This window comes from Heptranchias perlo, chromosome 6 (genome assembly GCF_035084215.1).
Source record: "Heptranchias perlo isolate sHepPer1 chromosome 6, sHepPer1.hap1, whole genome shotgun sequence".
NCBI lineage: Eukaryota > Metazoa > Chordata > Chondrichthyes > Hexanchiformes > Hexanchidae > Heptranchias > Heptranchias perlo.
This window is the reverse complement of record NC_090330.1, coordinates 40,121,617-40,137,246: the sequence shown is the minus strand read 5'-3', so window position 1 is coordinate 40,137,246 and position 15,630 is coordinate 40,121,617. Positions and strand designations below refer to the sequence as shown.

At 44.3% G+C, this 15,630-nt stretch overlaps 1 protein-coding gene across 4 annotated transcripts in view; it reads left to right on the top strand.

The window, feature by feature from the left end:
* The window catches only part of dync2h1 (dynein cytoplasmic 2 heavy chain 1), a 656,363-nt gene that overhangs the window by 32,199 nt on the left and 608,534 nt on the right, over positions 1–15,630 (top strand). For all 4 annotated transcript variants that reach the window (XM_067986146.1, XM_067986147.1, XM_067986148.1 and 1 more), the window contains exons 5-7: positions 2,294–2,412; positions 2,857–3,001; positions 11,274–11,506. In XM_067986146.1, coding sequence (XP_067842247.1) covers positions 2,294–2,412; positions 2,857–3,001; positions 11,274–11,506 — 497 coding nt within the window. The remainder of the gene's footprint in view (positions 1–2,293; positions 2,413–2,856; positions 3,002–11,273; positions 11,507–15,630) is intronic.

Below are 15,630 nucleotides of genomic sequence, written 5' to 3'. Positions count from 1 at the left end.
CATCCCGTGGGGCCATTTTCATGTATTGTGCCATTGATCATGAGTGTTTGACAGCACAGACTTCAAAGCAGTTAAACTGTATAAGGAGTGATTTTCCAGTGGTCTTAAGCTTGGTAAAGGCATCCGAGCTCTATTAGCACGTGTAACATCTCATTACAAAACACTACAGACAGGGAAAGAGAACGCCTGACCGTTTTGTCCGAAGGACTGTTGCATGCCAAGAGACTGAAAGAGGCAGTTTTTTAAAAAGGGTATATTATCTTCTTGTTGACCAATTCTAGTTCCTCTTAAATATGGTGCTGCTTAGTATTTTGCCTATGTCTTCTGTTTATTATCTGTACATAAAATGGAAAACACCATAAAGTTGCAGAAAACATGGTGAGCATTCTACATATTCTCCAAGAAGCAATTTACTGTGATTGAAGTCAACTCTTACACCTGGGTTATGCTAACCCAAACATGGTACAGAATAAAGATGCAGGCGTTAGTTTGTAGGATACCAAGGGATTGTGGCGAAGGAGGACAACAATTCTGTGTGTGGATAACAGGCTTCAATCAAACAAGAAATAGGACACCATAGTAGGTCCTTCATTCATTTATCTTCCACGTAAACATGATATTGCCAGATTATGATATAAGAACATAAGAAATAGGAGCAGGAGTAGGCCATCCGGCCCCTCGAGCCTGCTCTGCCATTCAACAAGATCATGGCTGATCTTCTACCTCGACTCCATTTTCCTGCACTGTCCCCATATCCCTTGATGCCTTTAATATCTAGAAATCTATCGATCTCTGTTTTGAATGTACACAATGACTGAGCCGCCACAGCCCTCTGGGGTAGAGAATTCCAAAGATTCACAACCCTCTGAGTGAAGAAATTTCTCCTCATCTCAGTTCTAAATAGCCTGTCCCTTATTCTGAGACTGTGACCCCTAGTTCTAGACTCCCCAGCCAGGGGAAACATTCTCCCTGCATCAACCCTGTCGAGCCCTGTGGGAATTTTGTATGTTTCAATGAGATCACCTCTCATTTTTCTAAACTCTAGAGAATACAGGCCTAGTTTACTCAATCTCTCCTCATACGACAATCCCGCCATCCCAGGAATCAGTCTGGTGAACCTTCGTTGCTCTCCTTCTATGGCAAGTATATCCTTTCTTAGGTAAGGAGACTAAAATTGTACACAATACTCCAGGTGTGGTCTCACTAAGGCTCTATATAATTGCAGTAAGACATCTCTACTCCTGTACTCAAATCCTTTCGTAATAAAAGCCAACATACCATTTGCCCTCCTAATTGCTTGCTGCACCTGCATGTTAGCTTTCAGTGACTCATGTACAAGGACACCCAGGACCCTTGGAACATCGACATTTCCCAATCTCTCGCCATTTAAATAATACTCTGCATTTCTGTTTTCCCCACCATAGTGGATAACTTCACATTTTTCCACATTATATTCCATCTGCCATGTTCTTGCCCACTCACTTAGCCTGTCTATATCCCCTTGAAGCCTCTTTGCATCCTCTTCACAACTCACATTCCCACTTAGTTTTGTGTCATCAGCAAACTTGGAAATATTACATTTGGTCCCCTCATCCAAATAATTGATATAGATTGTGAATAGCTGGGGCCCAAGCACGGATCCCTGCAGTACCCCAATAGTAACAGTCTGCCAACCCGAAAAAGACCGTTTATTCCTACTCTCTGTTTTTTGTCTGTTAACCAGTTCTCAATCCATGCCAGTATATTACCCCCAATTCCATGTGCTCTAACTTTGTTCACCAGCCTCCTGTGTGGGACCTTATCGATAGCCTTCTGAAAATCCAAATACACCACATCCACGGGTTCCCCCTTATCTATTCTACTAGTTACATCCTCAAAGAACTCCAATAGGTTTGTCAAACATGATTTCCCTTTCATAAATCCATGTTGACTCTGCCAAATCCTATTATTATTTTCTAAGTGTCCTGTTACCACATCCTTTATAATAGATTCTAGCATGATGGTAAGCTACTTCAGTTATAAGACTAGCCTTAAGGGTGATGTGCCCAATATTCCTCTTATATTGGATGATGGCCCTATCCTGATGTATGTAGAGGTTAAGCTTAAATCAGAGAACCAGAAACGTTTTAGCAATTTAACTTTTTATTTAAATACTAAAAGTCTCCAGCCTTGTCACTATTCAATTTCTGGACTATTGAACATGTATGAAGTAGGAAAATTGATAACTAGTATGAAATCTCCCGTCACTGAACAGTGTTGATATTACACTAACATTTTATTTCTATTTTAAAAGGAATTCTGGAACCTAGTGATGAATTTCAGTTCTGGACAGAAGTTGCTGCAACTGATGATAAATCAGACAGAAAGGAAAGAGCCCAGCATTTTGAAGAACTATTTCAAACAATTGCACAGGTTTGTTTTCTAATAAAAACCTCTGCAGGCTAAGTTGTTAGTTAAAATGTTTGCATGTTTTATACCTTTTTGATGTAAGGTTTAATGCCAGTGTAACAAAGATGCTATATATTGAAAGTTTATTCCACTAAATTGAGCTAAATTGTAATGTATAACATCAATGTTTTTAAGCACATGCCCTTTGCGAAATGCTGAACAAATTTTATGTGTTGGAATTCCTTTTCAACTGCCTAAATCAATAGGTCTGTAATTCTCAAATGTAAAGTTTGCACCTGGCTTGGTGTTTTCTTTGGCTCCACACGGACATTCCTTCCCTCATGCTGTTCCTTTCCCTACCCTCTGATTTAGTTATATTTATGCTATGGAGGCAGCACTTAAAATTTAAAGTCACTTTAGCATAGCATAAATTAATCAATTCTTTAACCATATTTCTCTTTTTTTTAGCAATATAACAATTTGGAGACACTTTCTTTGGCTGATGTGGTGGATCTGGTCGAGACTACTCGTGATACCGTGGATGATGTATGGAGACAAACTGACCATGATTTTTACCCAGAGTCACGTATGCGCCATCTGCTGGATATCACAGGTACTCCCCTTGACAGGCACACAATCTATAGACCTGGATCCAAGTTTGGACCTTCAGTTTTTTTTTGTAATGAGACATCTAACAGATCCATTAGTGTCTGAGAGCTAGAAGTCCTTGATAAAATTAAGTTCACATTTTATATTCATTTGCTTATCTAGGAAATGTCACACATTGTTCCTAATATGGACTTCCATTGTCATACTGAGGTTTGTGCTCTGTTTAAGGACTTCATTAATATATATAAATGAAATACTGTTTTGATGTGGAATGGTTATGGACCTTAGACTTACACAGGTTTTTGACACCACACAAATGTAATTGTGTATTTCTGTATTGTAGATATTTTGCTGTGAAATTGAACAGATTCCTAATTTAATAAGAATGGGGTTAGGGGAGGAGAGAGATATAAAAAGTGGCCCGTATGTGTCCTGAAGGACAATTTTAAATGATGAGCTGGAGAAATTGAATGGCTGTTACTCATTCCTACATGATCATGTTATTCTGACATTTATCTGATATCATTTATCGAAGTAACAGATTCCCAGCCATTGCTGTGAGTGACCAAGTAGACCTAAGTTGATGTTGGATGAATATGTATTTCCGATTTCATATGAGATTACACTTTGTAATGTTCTGATGGTTTTCCTGGTTTAGAAGTGCAAAGGATGTACAGTTAATGCTTGAGAGTAGCCTGGAGTATTTTGGGCTTTTGATTGTCTGCCCCTTCCTATGGGGAAGTTCCATTCCGCACCTTCAATAATTAAATGGCTGAGATTGTAAAACTTACTGTGTGGTTATTTATAGGTGTAAGCCTATGTCCTGTTGCGCCATGGCACTGTGCATATCAGTCAATGTTAGATTTGGTTTCAAAGGCCAGAGTTAAAGTGCTAAAACAGTAACTCTGTAATGTAGAACAGTGATTGAAGCTCCCATGTGCTGTATAAGCGTGGTAGCCTGAGGATATGTGACAACATCGGGGTGGAAATTGCTCATAAAATAACGGTGAACCTAACAGCACTCACCATTATTAATGGGCAAATCGAAGAGCAAGTTCTGGCGACTGCACATGTGCAGTCAAACGCTGAAATCCAGAACTTGCTCTTCCTGATTCCATGCTGATCTGACAGCTTTGCGTTAACAGAATATTGCAGGCAGGAATCAATGGACCTGTGCAAACTTGCTCTCTTGCCCAGCTGGAAATGAACTAATCTCGCCAGAAAAAAGGTATGCGAGTTATATCAGATCTAAACTAACTTTTAACAGCATGGTAAGTATTAATGACTGCCAAACAACCTCTCTGGCAGTGAAAATTAACTTTTAAAAATGTGGAGTCTCATTACTCCCGATTTTAATAGTTCTTGCACATTTAAATTTAAAAAAAATTTAAAAAATTTAAAATTTTTATTTTTTTTACTTTTTCTTCGTCTCTTTTACCTCCGTCTTTTAATGTTACCCTCTCTTTATTTCACTTTCTCTACTCGATTTAATTATCCTATCTGACACTTCCTGATTCTTGCTCTGCGCGGTTTGTCAATGAGATTCACTTCCTGGTTCTCACAGTGTGGCTTGCTTCAGGCTGATTACAGGAGGGGACAGAGAGATCCTTTCCCTGCTCATACAGCCTGGGAAAGAACGCTGCAGTTTTTTGAACTCGCATTTGAAATAAGTTATCGCCAAAAAGACCGCAGTAACTTAATGGGGAGTTCAAATCTAAGGAGTGGCGGGCACCGTTGGTTCGCCTCGCAGAGCAATTTCTGGGCTAATATCTTTCCAAGCTATCCTGTCATGTAGATGCTGTGTAAAGCTGTTTGATGTGAAGCTGTTGGATATTAGACCATAAGACCTAAGAGATCGGAGCAGGAGTAGGCCATTTGGCCCCTCGAGCCTGCTCCGCCATTCAATGAGATCGTGGCTGATCAGATTTTTACCTCAACTCCACTTTCCCGCCTTTTCCCCATATCCTTTGACTCCCTTGCTGATCAAAAATTTGTCTAACTCAGCCATGAATGTATTCAATGGCTCAGCCTCCACAGCTTTTTGGGGTAAAGAATTTCAAAGATTCACGACCCTCTGGGAGAAGAAATTCCTCCTCATTTCCGTCTTAAACGTGCGACCCCTTATTCTGAGACTATGCCCCCTAGTTTTAGATTTCCCCCATGAGGGGTAACATCCTCTCACCATCTACCCTATCGAGTCCCCTCAGTTGTATGTTTCAATAAGATCTCCTCTCATTCTTCTAAACTCCAATGAGTATAGACCCAACCTGTTCAATCTTTCCTCATAAGACAACCATTCCATACCCGGAATCAACCTAGTGAACCTTCTCTGAACTGCCTCCAATTCAAGTATGTCCTTCCTTAAATAAGGGCACCAGAACTGTACGCAGTACTCCAGGTATGGTCTCACCAGCACCCTGTACAGTTGTAGCATGACTTCCCTGCTTTTATACTCCATCCCCGTAGAAATAAAGGCCAATATTCTGTTTGCCTTCCAGATTACCTGCTGCACCTGTATGTTGACTTTTTGTGTTTCATGTACGAGAACACCCAGATCCCTCTGTACAGCAGCATTTTGTAGTATTTCTCCATTCAAATAATATTTTGCTTTTTTATTTTTCCTCCCAAAGTGGATGACTTCACATTTTCCCACATTATATTCCATCTGCCAAATTTTTGCCCATTCGCTTAACCTGTCAATATTCATTTGTAGACACTTTGGGCCCGATTTTAGCACCCGGTCTCGGGTGCGTTCTCGGCGTGGGGGCCTCTAAAATCCCGAAATCGAGGAGCGGGACCGGATCCCGCCTCGATCCCGCCCACTTCCGGGTTCCGCGCTGACGTGCGGGGGTGCGTGCGCAGCCCCTGCTGGTGGGAATCCCGCAGGCAATTAAAGCCAGTGGGGTTCCACTTGAGTGTATTTATCTAGCTATTTCAGGTCATTAAATGACCTGATTGAACTGTTTTTTTAACAAGTGTGGGATTTTACGGTGAAATGAGACTGTTTCCCATACTGGGGGAAACACTCACACTCCCAACGGATGTGTTGCAGCCAGCAGCCCGTGGCAGCTACCAAGGTGCATTCCACAGGTTGGGGGGGGAGAGCCTTCACCAACGCAAGAGGACACTCCGTAACATTGGGCAACGCCTGCCCTCCACCACCCTCCTCCAAGCAAGAAGATTCACCGGCGTGGAACCGCGACCCCTGTGCGAGGACACAATTTTCTACCGTGCACAACCCCGCATTGATAGCCTCGGAGGACGAACAGCATGACCAGCCTCAGCAGCCTCGCAGTCCACGCCGTCCGCCACAGAGACGTGCATCCCCACAACACGGTGCTGTGGCACATCCACCTGCACAGCAGGATGGAGGGCAACCGCAAAGAGAGATGCATCGCAGGAGGCACTACCCTCCGCACAGGGTCTACAGACCGAGGCGCAGCTTCATGGACCTCTCTGAGCAGCAGTGCATACGTAGGCTCAGAGTCACTCGCTAGGTAGTCGCCAACATCTGCAGCCTCCTTAATGACGAGCTGCTCCCGGATGGACCAAGCAGCATCTTCTTACCCGTCGCCGTCAAAGTCACCACTGCCCTCAACTTCTTCGCCTCCGGATCCTTCCAGGGTGCCACGGGGGACATCACCGGGGTGTCTCAGTCGTCTGCACACAACTGCATAAGGCAGGTCACCGATGGATTGTTCCGCAGGGCCTCGACTTACATCAACTTCGCCATGGATGAGCGCAGCCAGACGGAGAGGGCAGTTGGATTCCATGATGTGGCTGGCTTCCCACGGGTGCAGGGTGTAATCGATTGCACCCACATAGCAATACGGGCACCTCCACATGAGCCAGGGCTGTTCATCAACAGGAAAGGGTATCACCCAAGAACGCCCAGCTCATCTGTGACCACCGCCAGAGATTCCTACACGTGTGCGCCAGATACCCTGGCAGCTGCCACAATGCCTTCGTCCTCAGGGAGTCCACCGTCCTGCCCCTCTTCCACGCACCCAACACCGGCAACGGCTGGCTCCTCGGCGACAAGGGATATCCCCTGCACACGTGGCTTATGACACCTCTGAGGAACCCCATTACCGAGCCGCAGCGTCGATATAATGACAGCCACATTGCTACCAGGTCTACAATTGAGCAGGCTATAGGGCTTCAGGTGCCTTGATCGTTCCGGGGGAGCGCTCCAATACACGCCACTCCGAGTGGGACGAATCATAGTTGTCTGCTGTGCCCTGCATAACATGGCACTACAGAGAGGGGTGCCGCTGGAGGAGACCCCATGCACACCCGCCACCCACATTGAGGACGACAATGAGGAGGAGGAGGAGGAGGAGTACGAGCGAGAGGAGGAGGAACGACCCATGGCCCGAACACCGGCTCACCTCCGTGCTCGTCAGGCCAGGGAGGCACTCATATGCCAATGGTTCTCCTAACATCACACTGTGTGAGGCGTTCACATGTCATAATGTGCACAGACGAGGGTCCATACAGGCTCCCTCCACAGAAGAGTGGTGCCTGTACACCTGCACCCACTGTATTATGCCCAATGGGTGGGACGGGGTGGTCGTCGTCATGATGAGGCGCACGGAAGGGACATATTGCACAAGCCGCAGAATTATGGACAAGAGGTGGCAGCATTGGTGAAAAAAAGTGAGTTTATTTTGTGTTGCCATTCAAAAACTGGAAATAAAAAGATAACAAATAGACAAACACCCTGGTGCAATCCCTGTGTGTTCACGGAACTTTGGGTTTTCGTTTCCTGGTACCCCTACGCGGTGCTACCCCTGTGGCTCCAGCAGAGGTGGTGGCAGGTTGCTCCTGTTCGTGCCCTGACCTGGTAGATGCTTTGGGCCGACGCCCCCTGGGTTTCGGTGCCCGTGAGGGCACCTCCACAGCCTTCCAGGCTGCAACCGGGGACATCCCCGGTGTCTCTCAGCCGTCTGCGCAGAAGAGCCCTGCAAATACACCTACACCCACTCTGCAGTGACACACTGGGTGGCATCAGTGGTGGGTCCTCATAGGGATACCCAGGAGCGGGCATTATTGCACAAACCGGACAGGATTCGCGAAGACATGGCAGTAGTGGAGCCAATATAATGTGTGATGTGAGTTGTTCTTTAATTCAATAGAAGTAAGAACCATGAAAAACCCTCAAACACCCTTGTGCATCCCCTTCATGCTCACGACACGTTTGTCTTACGCTGCCTACTGCACATATGTGATGCATGCCCTGTGGCTGCAGCACAGGTGGTGGCAGGTTGAGTGAGGCTGGCCGTGAGAGAGATGCACGAGAGGGTGAGTATGGGATAGAGCCATGAGATTGTATGAGGATTGGGTTGCGTGGTAGTGGCGGGGTGAGTACTGGCGAGGTGAGTAGGTGCAGGCAAGATGAGGATGAGGTTTGAGTGGGTATGAGGGGTGATGTGACAGAGTAGTGTTGGCAGTGTCGAAGGAGATGTGGGGTGGGGGCAGTGTTGTGGCAGGCGGAGTGTAGGGGAAAGACTACGTGTTCTCACTGTGGCTGACCTACTGAGGTCATTGGAGCGCCTCCTGCACTGTATGCAGGTGGGCGATATGTTGGTGGCGCAGCTGACCCCCTCTGCCACCTCGAGCCAGGCCTTCTTGGTGGCAGAGGCAGGCCGCTTCCTCCCGGCCGCCGGGTGGAAGATCTCTGTCCTCCCCCTCCTCCTCACCCCATCTAATGATACCTGGGGTGAGGCATCATTAAACTGGGAGCAGCCTTCCCCCTGGGCTGCTCCATGCTGTAATTTTTTCTGTTTGTGGCAGCATCAGTCAGTGGAGGACTGCCCCTTTAAATAGAGCACCTCCAGCTGACAGATCTTACTGCGCATGCACAGTCCACCCGATGCGCAGATCAGCATCGGGGAACCCGGAGGAGCAGGTAAGTGAATCCAATTAGTGTGTTGCCTGCTGCGATCGCGCGGGCAACCCACTAATTTCACCGGGCGCGTTTTCAATGCGCCCGCTGGTCTACCCACCGGGAACCCGCACCCCTGGTAAAATCGGGCCCTTTGTGTCCTCCTCACAACTTGCTTTTCCACCTATCTTTGTATCATCAGCAAATTTGGCCACAAGACACTCTGTTCCTTCATCCAAGTCATTGATATATATTGTAAATAGTTGAGGCCCCAGCACTGATCCCTGCGGGACCCCACTAGCTCCAGATTGCCATTTTGAAAATGACCCTTTTATCCCGACTCTTTGTTTTCTGTTAGTTAGCCAATCCTCTGTCCATGCCAGTATATTACCCCCAACACCATGAGCTCTTATCTTGTGCAGTAATCTTTTATGTAGCACCTTATCGAATGCTTTTGGAAATCCAAATATACTGCATCCATTGGTTCCCCTTTATCCACCCTGCCCGTTACTTTCTCAAAGAACTCTAATAAATTTGTCAGACACAATTTCCCCTTCATAAAACCATGTTGACTCTCCTTGATTGTATTATGAGTCTCCAAATGTCCTGCTACTACTTCCTTAATAATGGATTCTAGCATTTTCCCAATGACAGATGTTAGGCTAACTGGTCTATAGTTACCTGCTTTCTGTCTCACTCCCTTCTTGAATAGGGGTGTTACATTTGCGGTTTTCCAATCCGCTGGGACCTTTCCAGAATCTAGTGAATTCTGGAAGATTACAACCAATGCATCTACTATCTCTGTAGCCACTTCCTTTAAGACCCTTGGATGCAAGCCATCAGGTCCAGGGGACTCGTCAGCCTTTAGACCCATTAGTTTACCTAGTACTTTTTCTCTAGTGATAGTGATTGTTTTTAGTTCCTCCCTCCCATTTGCCCCTTGATTTTCTATTATTATTGGTATGTTATTAGTGTCTTCTACTGTGAAGATAGATACAAAATATCTGTTCAATTCCTCTGCCATTTCCTTGTTTTCCATTATTATTTCCCCAGTCGCATCCTGTAAGGGACCAGTGTTTACTTTAGCTACCCTCTTCCTTTTTATATACTTGTAGAAGCTTTTACTGTCAGTTTTTATATTTCTTGCTAGTTTACTCTCATAATTTATTTTCTCCCTCTTTATTATTCTTTTAGTCATCCTTTGCTGGTTTTTAAAGTTTTCCCAATCTTTGGGTTTACCAGTAATCTTTGCCATGTTGTATGCTTTTTCTTTTAACCTGATGCTATCCTTTACTTCCTTAGTTAGCCATGGTTGGTTCACCCTTTTTGTGGAGTCTTTCCTCCTCACAGGGATATGTTTTTGTTGCGAGTCATAAAATATCTTTTTAAATGTTTGCCACCATCATACCATCTAATCTGTTTACCCAGTCACTTTAGCCAATTCCGCCCTCATTCCTTTATAATTGCCCTTATTTAAGTTTAATACAGTAGTTTCAGACCCAAGATCCTCACTCTCAAACTGGATGTGAAATTCTATCATGTTATGATCACTGCTTCCCAAGAGATCCTTTACTTTGAGATCATTAATTAATCCTGTTTTGTTACCCATTACCAGATCCAAAATGGCCTCTTCCCTGGTTGGTTCCCTGACATATTGGTCTAAGAAACAGTCTCTAATACACTCTATGAACTCCTCCTCAGGGCTATTTTTGCCAATTTGATTTGTCCAATCTATGTGAAAGTTAAAATCGCCCATGATTATTGCATTACCTTTTTTACAAGCCCCCCTTATTTCCTGATTAATATTTTGCCCTACAGTGTAGCTACTGTTAGGGGGCCGATGTACTACTCCCACCAGTGATTTCTTCCCCTTGCTATTTCTTACCTCCACCCAAATTGATTCGACATCTTGATCACCTGAGTCAAGATCATTTCTCACTATTATACCAATTTCATCCTTTATTAACAGAGCTACCCCACCACCTTTACCTTTTTTCCTATCCTTAATGTTAAATAACCCTGTATATTTAGCTCCCAACCTTGGTCACCTTGCAACCACGTCTCTGTAATGGCCATGAGATCATACCCATTTGTTTCTATTTGTGCCGTCAATTCATCTATCTTATTACGAATGCTGCGTGCATTCAGATAAAGAACCTTTAATTTTGTCTTTTTACCATTCTTTCCTACCCCGGCCCCATTTGCAAGTGCACTCTTATGTTTGTATACTCTGTCCCTTCCTGACACACTCTGTTTATCATTACCCCCATCACTTTCCTGTACTACTTAGGATGCTGCACAGGGTTATAAAGTTTTTTTTTGTTACTTTTGTTTGAAAAGAATAAAATTTTTAAGTACAAAACTATAATTTCCTTTGTTGTTCTTCTAGGAAATGCCTTGGGTAGATTTGTACAGAAAACTCTTATGCAGTTAAATTTGTGGGGAGATGCTTTCCACATTGTGAAAGAAAGCCTCCGATCTGGCATCACCATCTGTGAACAGTGGGTAGCAGCATGTGATCATCTGACTGGACAACTGTGGCGACGCTACACTCCTCATCAGTGGAAAAGTGAGAAATATTATCCGGAGTCATTGGGTAAACTTGCCAAACGCCTTGAAGAGGTACAGCTCAATACATCTTAATTTTTCTTTATTGTTTTTGCAAATGGTATGATTTCTATTTTTAACCTTGTACATTGTTGTGAATGGAAATCACTACACACATAATGCTTAAACAGCAATCACAATGCAGCTTTCAGATAAATGATGGAACGTTCTCATCTGGCTGTCATATATCTTGTATTTTTAAACTGCTCTGTATTGAAGTTATGATTGTTTAAAGTTCACTATTGACAGCAAAATTTTGGAACATATACTTTCAGTAGAAAAGGTTCATTGAGCACAAAACAAACCATTACTTTTTGCTTAAAAATCATAAAATAAGCCCAACATTTAGTGTGTTATAAAATAGCCTACTGATGTATTGCACTCCTACTCTGAGTCATTCTACAGAGGAGGGTGTGGTGTCTATCCCATGATTAGTTACCTGATGAGTTCCTGACTTTAGCCAAACTATCTGAGAAAACCTGGTAGGCAAGAAGGAGACAAAGTGCTTCTCTAGAAGAGAGGTTGGAGTGCAGGTAGCTGCATTCCCTAATGAATAATTGTTATTACGCTGTAGCAGTTGGTTGGTATTGCTGCCTGAAGGCTATGTTCCCAAAAGTATAAATAGAGATTTCAGATGGATCTCCTATCACTCTTCTTTAGTTTGGGAATGGCTAAACAGGAAAGGGTGAACTAGCTTATGAAATGGAGGGATGGTGTATAGGTTGCATCATTGTAAAAGAGGTATCCATCAGTTCTGTGTCTGGTAGCTAAGGGGCAAAAGATCAATCATAAGTTGCACTGCCTGGCGTGCATTTAGGATTGATAGTGTGCTAAAGAATTTGTGATAATTATGTAGTATAATTTAAACTTTTCAACACTGAATGTGTTGATTCAGGTTTTTACAGTACTGTTCTTGCATAGATTCATCCTAAATTTTCAATCAATTATTAGAAAACTACATAGAAGTTACAACATAGAAACAGGCCATTCGGCCCAACCAATCCATGTCAGCGCTTACCCTCCATGCAAGCAAATAGGCCTAATCACATTTACCTGCCCTGTTCCCATATCCCTTCACCTCCTTTTCCTTCATCCACCTATCCTATTTTGGCTGACCTCCTATTGTTCTGCATTGTAATATAGTTTTTATTTTTCAGTTCAGTTACTAATGATTTTCCATGCAGCTATTGAGATTACTGTTCTCTCCTACCCCAAAACAGCTGGCATAGAACTCGCACCAAGTGAAATTTTCCAATCGTTTGCATACAAAACTGCATTATATCTTGCAACAAATGAGTGACAGTTCAGTTACCTTTCACCAACAGTGCTAGACTAATTTGTAAAATAGGAACACTGAGTGAAATAAAATTAAAAATATAAAACTGTTTCAAATGGAACACTTTTCAACTTTAGGTCTCCTGTCTATATCGAGGATTTGTATGTCAGTTATACCATGACTAAATACAATAGTGCATTTACTGATCTAGTTCGTGCTCCCAATAGAGAGTCAGTCAACACAGGACTGGTGAATTTATTCTATGTCTAATGAAATAGCTTGATCCCAAAATTCCTGGGTTGTGGGCAGAAATATGGGGTGGACCTTTGGTCCCCAAGGTACCCGTCTCAAATACATACCATTATAAATTCCGGCAAGTTTTAGAGCACACTGAAGTAGTGCCTGTTCTCTCAGTGGCAGCCTTGTGTAAATCACGGAGTTTAGATGGGATAACGCCACCCGTCCTAAATTTTGTTACAGCCACCTTCCCATGTGTCACTATTTTTAAAAGGCGCAGTTTGCTACATCTGTTTGCCAAGAAAGAATAACTTGTTTAAAGGCTAATTGCTGAAGTGAGATTGTTTGTGGAAACTTCTAGCCATATGTTGGATTAACAGCAGGCATTTGAAAAAATGTTTGCACTGTTGTACTCAGGAAGCCTTCCCCTACATTCTGGGTCACCTTTTGGAAAGCATGGAATTTAAAGAGAATTAGGAAGCTAGTATTTGAAGGTTACAACTTTGGCTTCCCGCTGGGAATCCTACTTTACATGATGCACATGCTGGAACAAGAAAAGCAGCAAGACACCGTAATGGAAGCCAAATTAATCAGGCAGCACCGGAGGAGAACTTAGATCATCCCGGTAGTACCCATCCACAGATGCACTTTGAAAGACTTTTCACAGGTCTCAAGAGGCTTCATTTCTATCATGAAGCAATGAAGGAGCTCTGTGCATTGCTGCAGCCAGATCTGCAATCAAGGTCGATAGCACAGAGGATTCTAACTGTGACCGAGAAAATGACCACAGTTCTGAACTTTTATGCTACAGGCTCTTTCTAGGGAGTCACAGGGGACTTTTGCCAGATCAGCCAATGTCCTGTGCATTCCCGTGTAATCTGAGTCAGCCATGCCTTTAGCTAATGAACTAAGTGAGGTTTTGGCAGACGTAAATGGGGAGCAGCGCAAATGATTGAGGAAATTGTCGCATAGTGATGCTAAAACGAGTGTAAATTATTTACGTGCAAATTTCCTTGAAAGAAATTGTGCAACTTTGCTCTTAGGCCGTGGTTATGCCGAAACATTCCATGAAATTCTGAACCAATGTGTGTATCGTTGCACATCCTCCCCCGGTGGCCTGCTGTTCCTTGGCATTATGCAGGAGCTGCCTCAGTCACATTCCCCCTCCTTTCCCCTTGCCCACCAATCCCATTGTTATAGATAAAGAGAATCTAGATAAAGAAAAATAAGTTACAACCAGCCAGCATGGATTTCAAAAGGGAAGATCGTGCTTGACAAATCCCACAGAGTTCTTTGAGGAATATTCTTTGAGCAACCATCTTCAGCCAGAAATGCCGAGTTGGATGATCCATCTCGGCCTCCTCCCGATATCCCCACCATCACAGAAGCCAGTCTTCAGCCAATTTGATTCACTCCACGTGATATCAAGAAATGGCTGAGTGCACTGGATACAGCAAAGGCTATGGGCCCCGACAACATCCCGGCTGTAGTGCTGAAGACTTGTGCTTCAGAACTAGCTGCGCCTCTAGCCAATCTGTTCCAGTACAGCTACAACACTGGCATCTACCTGACAATGTGGAAAATTGTCCAGGTATGTCCTCTCCACAAAAAGCAGGACAAATCCAATCCGGCCAGTTACCACTCTATCAGCCTACTCTCAGTCATCAGCAAAAGTGATGGAAGGTGTCGTTGACACTGCCATCAAGCGGCACTTACTCACCAATAACCTGCTCACCGATGCTCAGTTTGGGTTCCGCCAGGACCACTCAGTTCCAGACCTCATTACAGCCTTGGTCCAAACATGGACAAAAGAGCTGAATTCCAGAGGTGAGGTGAGAGTGACTGCCCTTGACATCAAGGCAGCATTTGACCGAGTGTGGCACCAAGGAGCCCTAGTAAAATTGAAGTCAATGGGAATCAGGGGGAAAACTCTCCAGTGGCTGGAGTCCTACCAAGCACAAAGAAAGATGGTAGTGGTTGTTGGAGGCCAATCATCTCAGCCCCAGGACATTGCTGCAGGAGTTCCTCAGGGCAGTATCCTAGGCCCAACCATCTTCAGCTGCTTCATCAATGACCTTCCCTCCATCATAAGGTCAGAAATGGGGATGTTCGTTGATGATTGCACTGTGTTCAGTTCCATTCGCAACCCCTCAGATAATGAAGCAGTCCGAACCCGCATGCAACAAGACCTGAACAACATCCAGGCTTGGGCTGATAAGTGGCAAGTAACATTCGTGCCAGACAAGTGCCAAGCAATGACCATCTCCAACAAGAGAGAGTCTAACCACCTACCCCTGACATTCAACAGCATTACCAACGTTGAATCCCCCACCATCAACATCCTGGGGGTCACCATTGACCAGAAACTTAACTGGACCAGCCATATAAATACTGTGGCTACAAGAGCAGGTCAGAGGCTGGGTATTCTGTGGCTCCCCAAAGCCTTTCCACCATCTACAAGGCACAAGTCAGGAGTGTAATGGAATACTCTCCACTTGCCTGGATGAGTGCAGCTCCAACAACACTCAAGAAGCTCAACACCATCCAGGACAAAGCAGCCCACTTGATTGGCACCCCATCCACCACCCTAAACATTCACTTCCGTCACCACCGGCACACTGTGGCT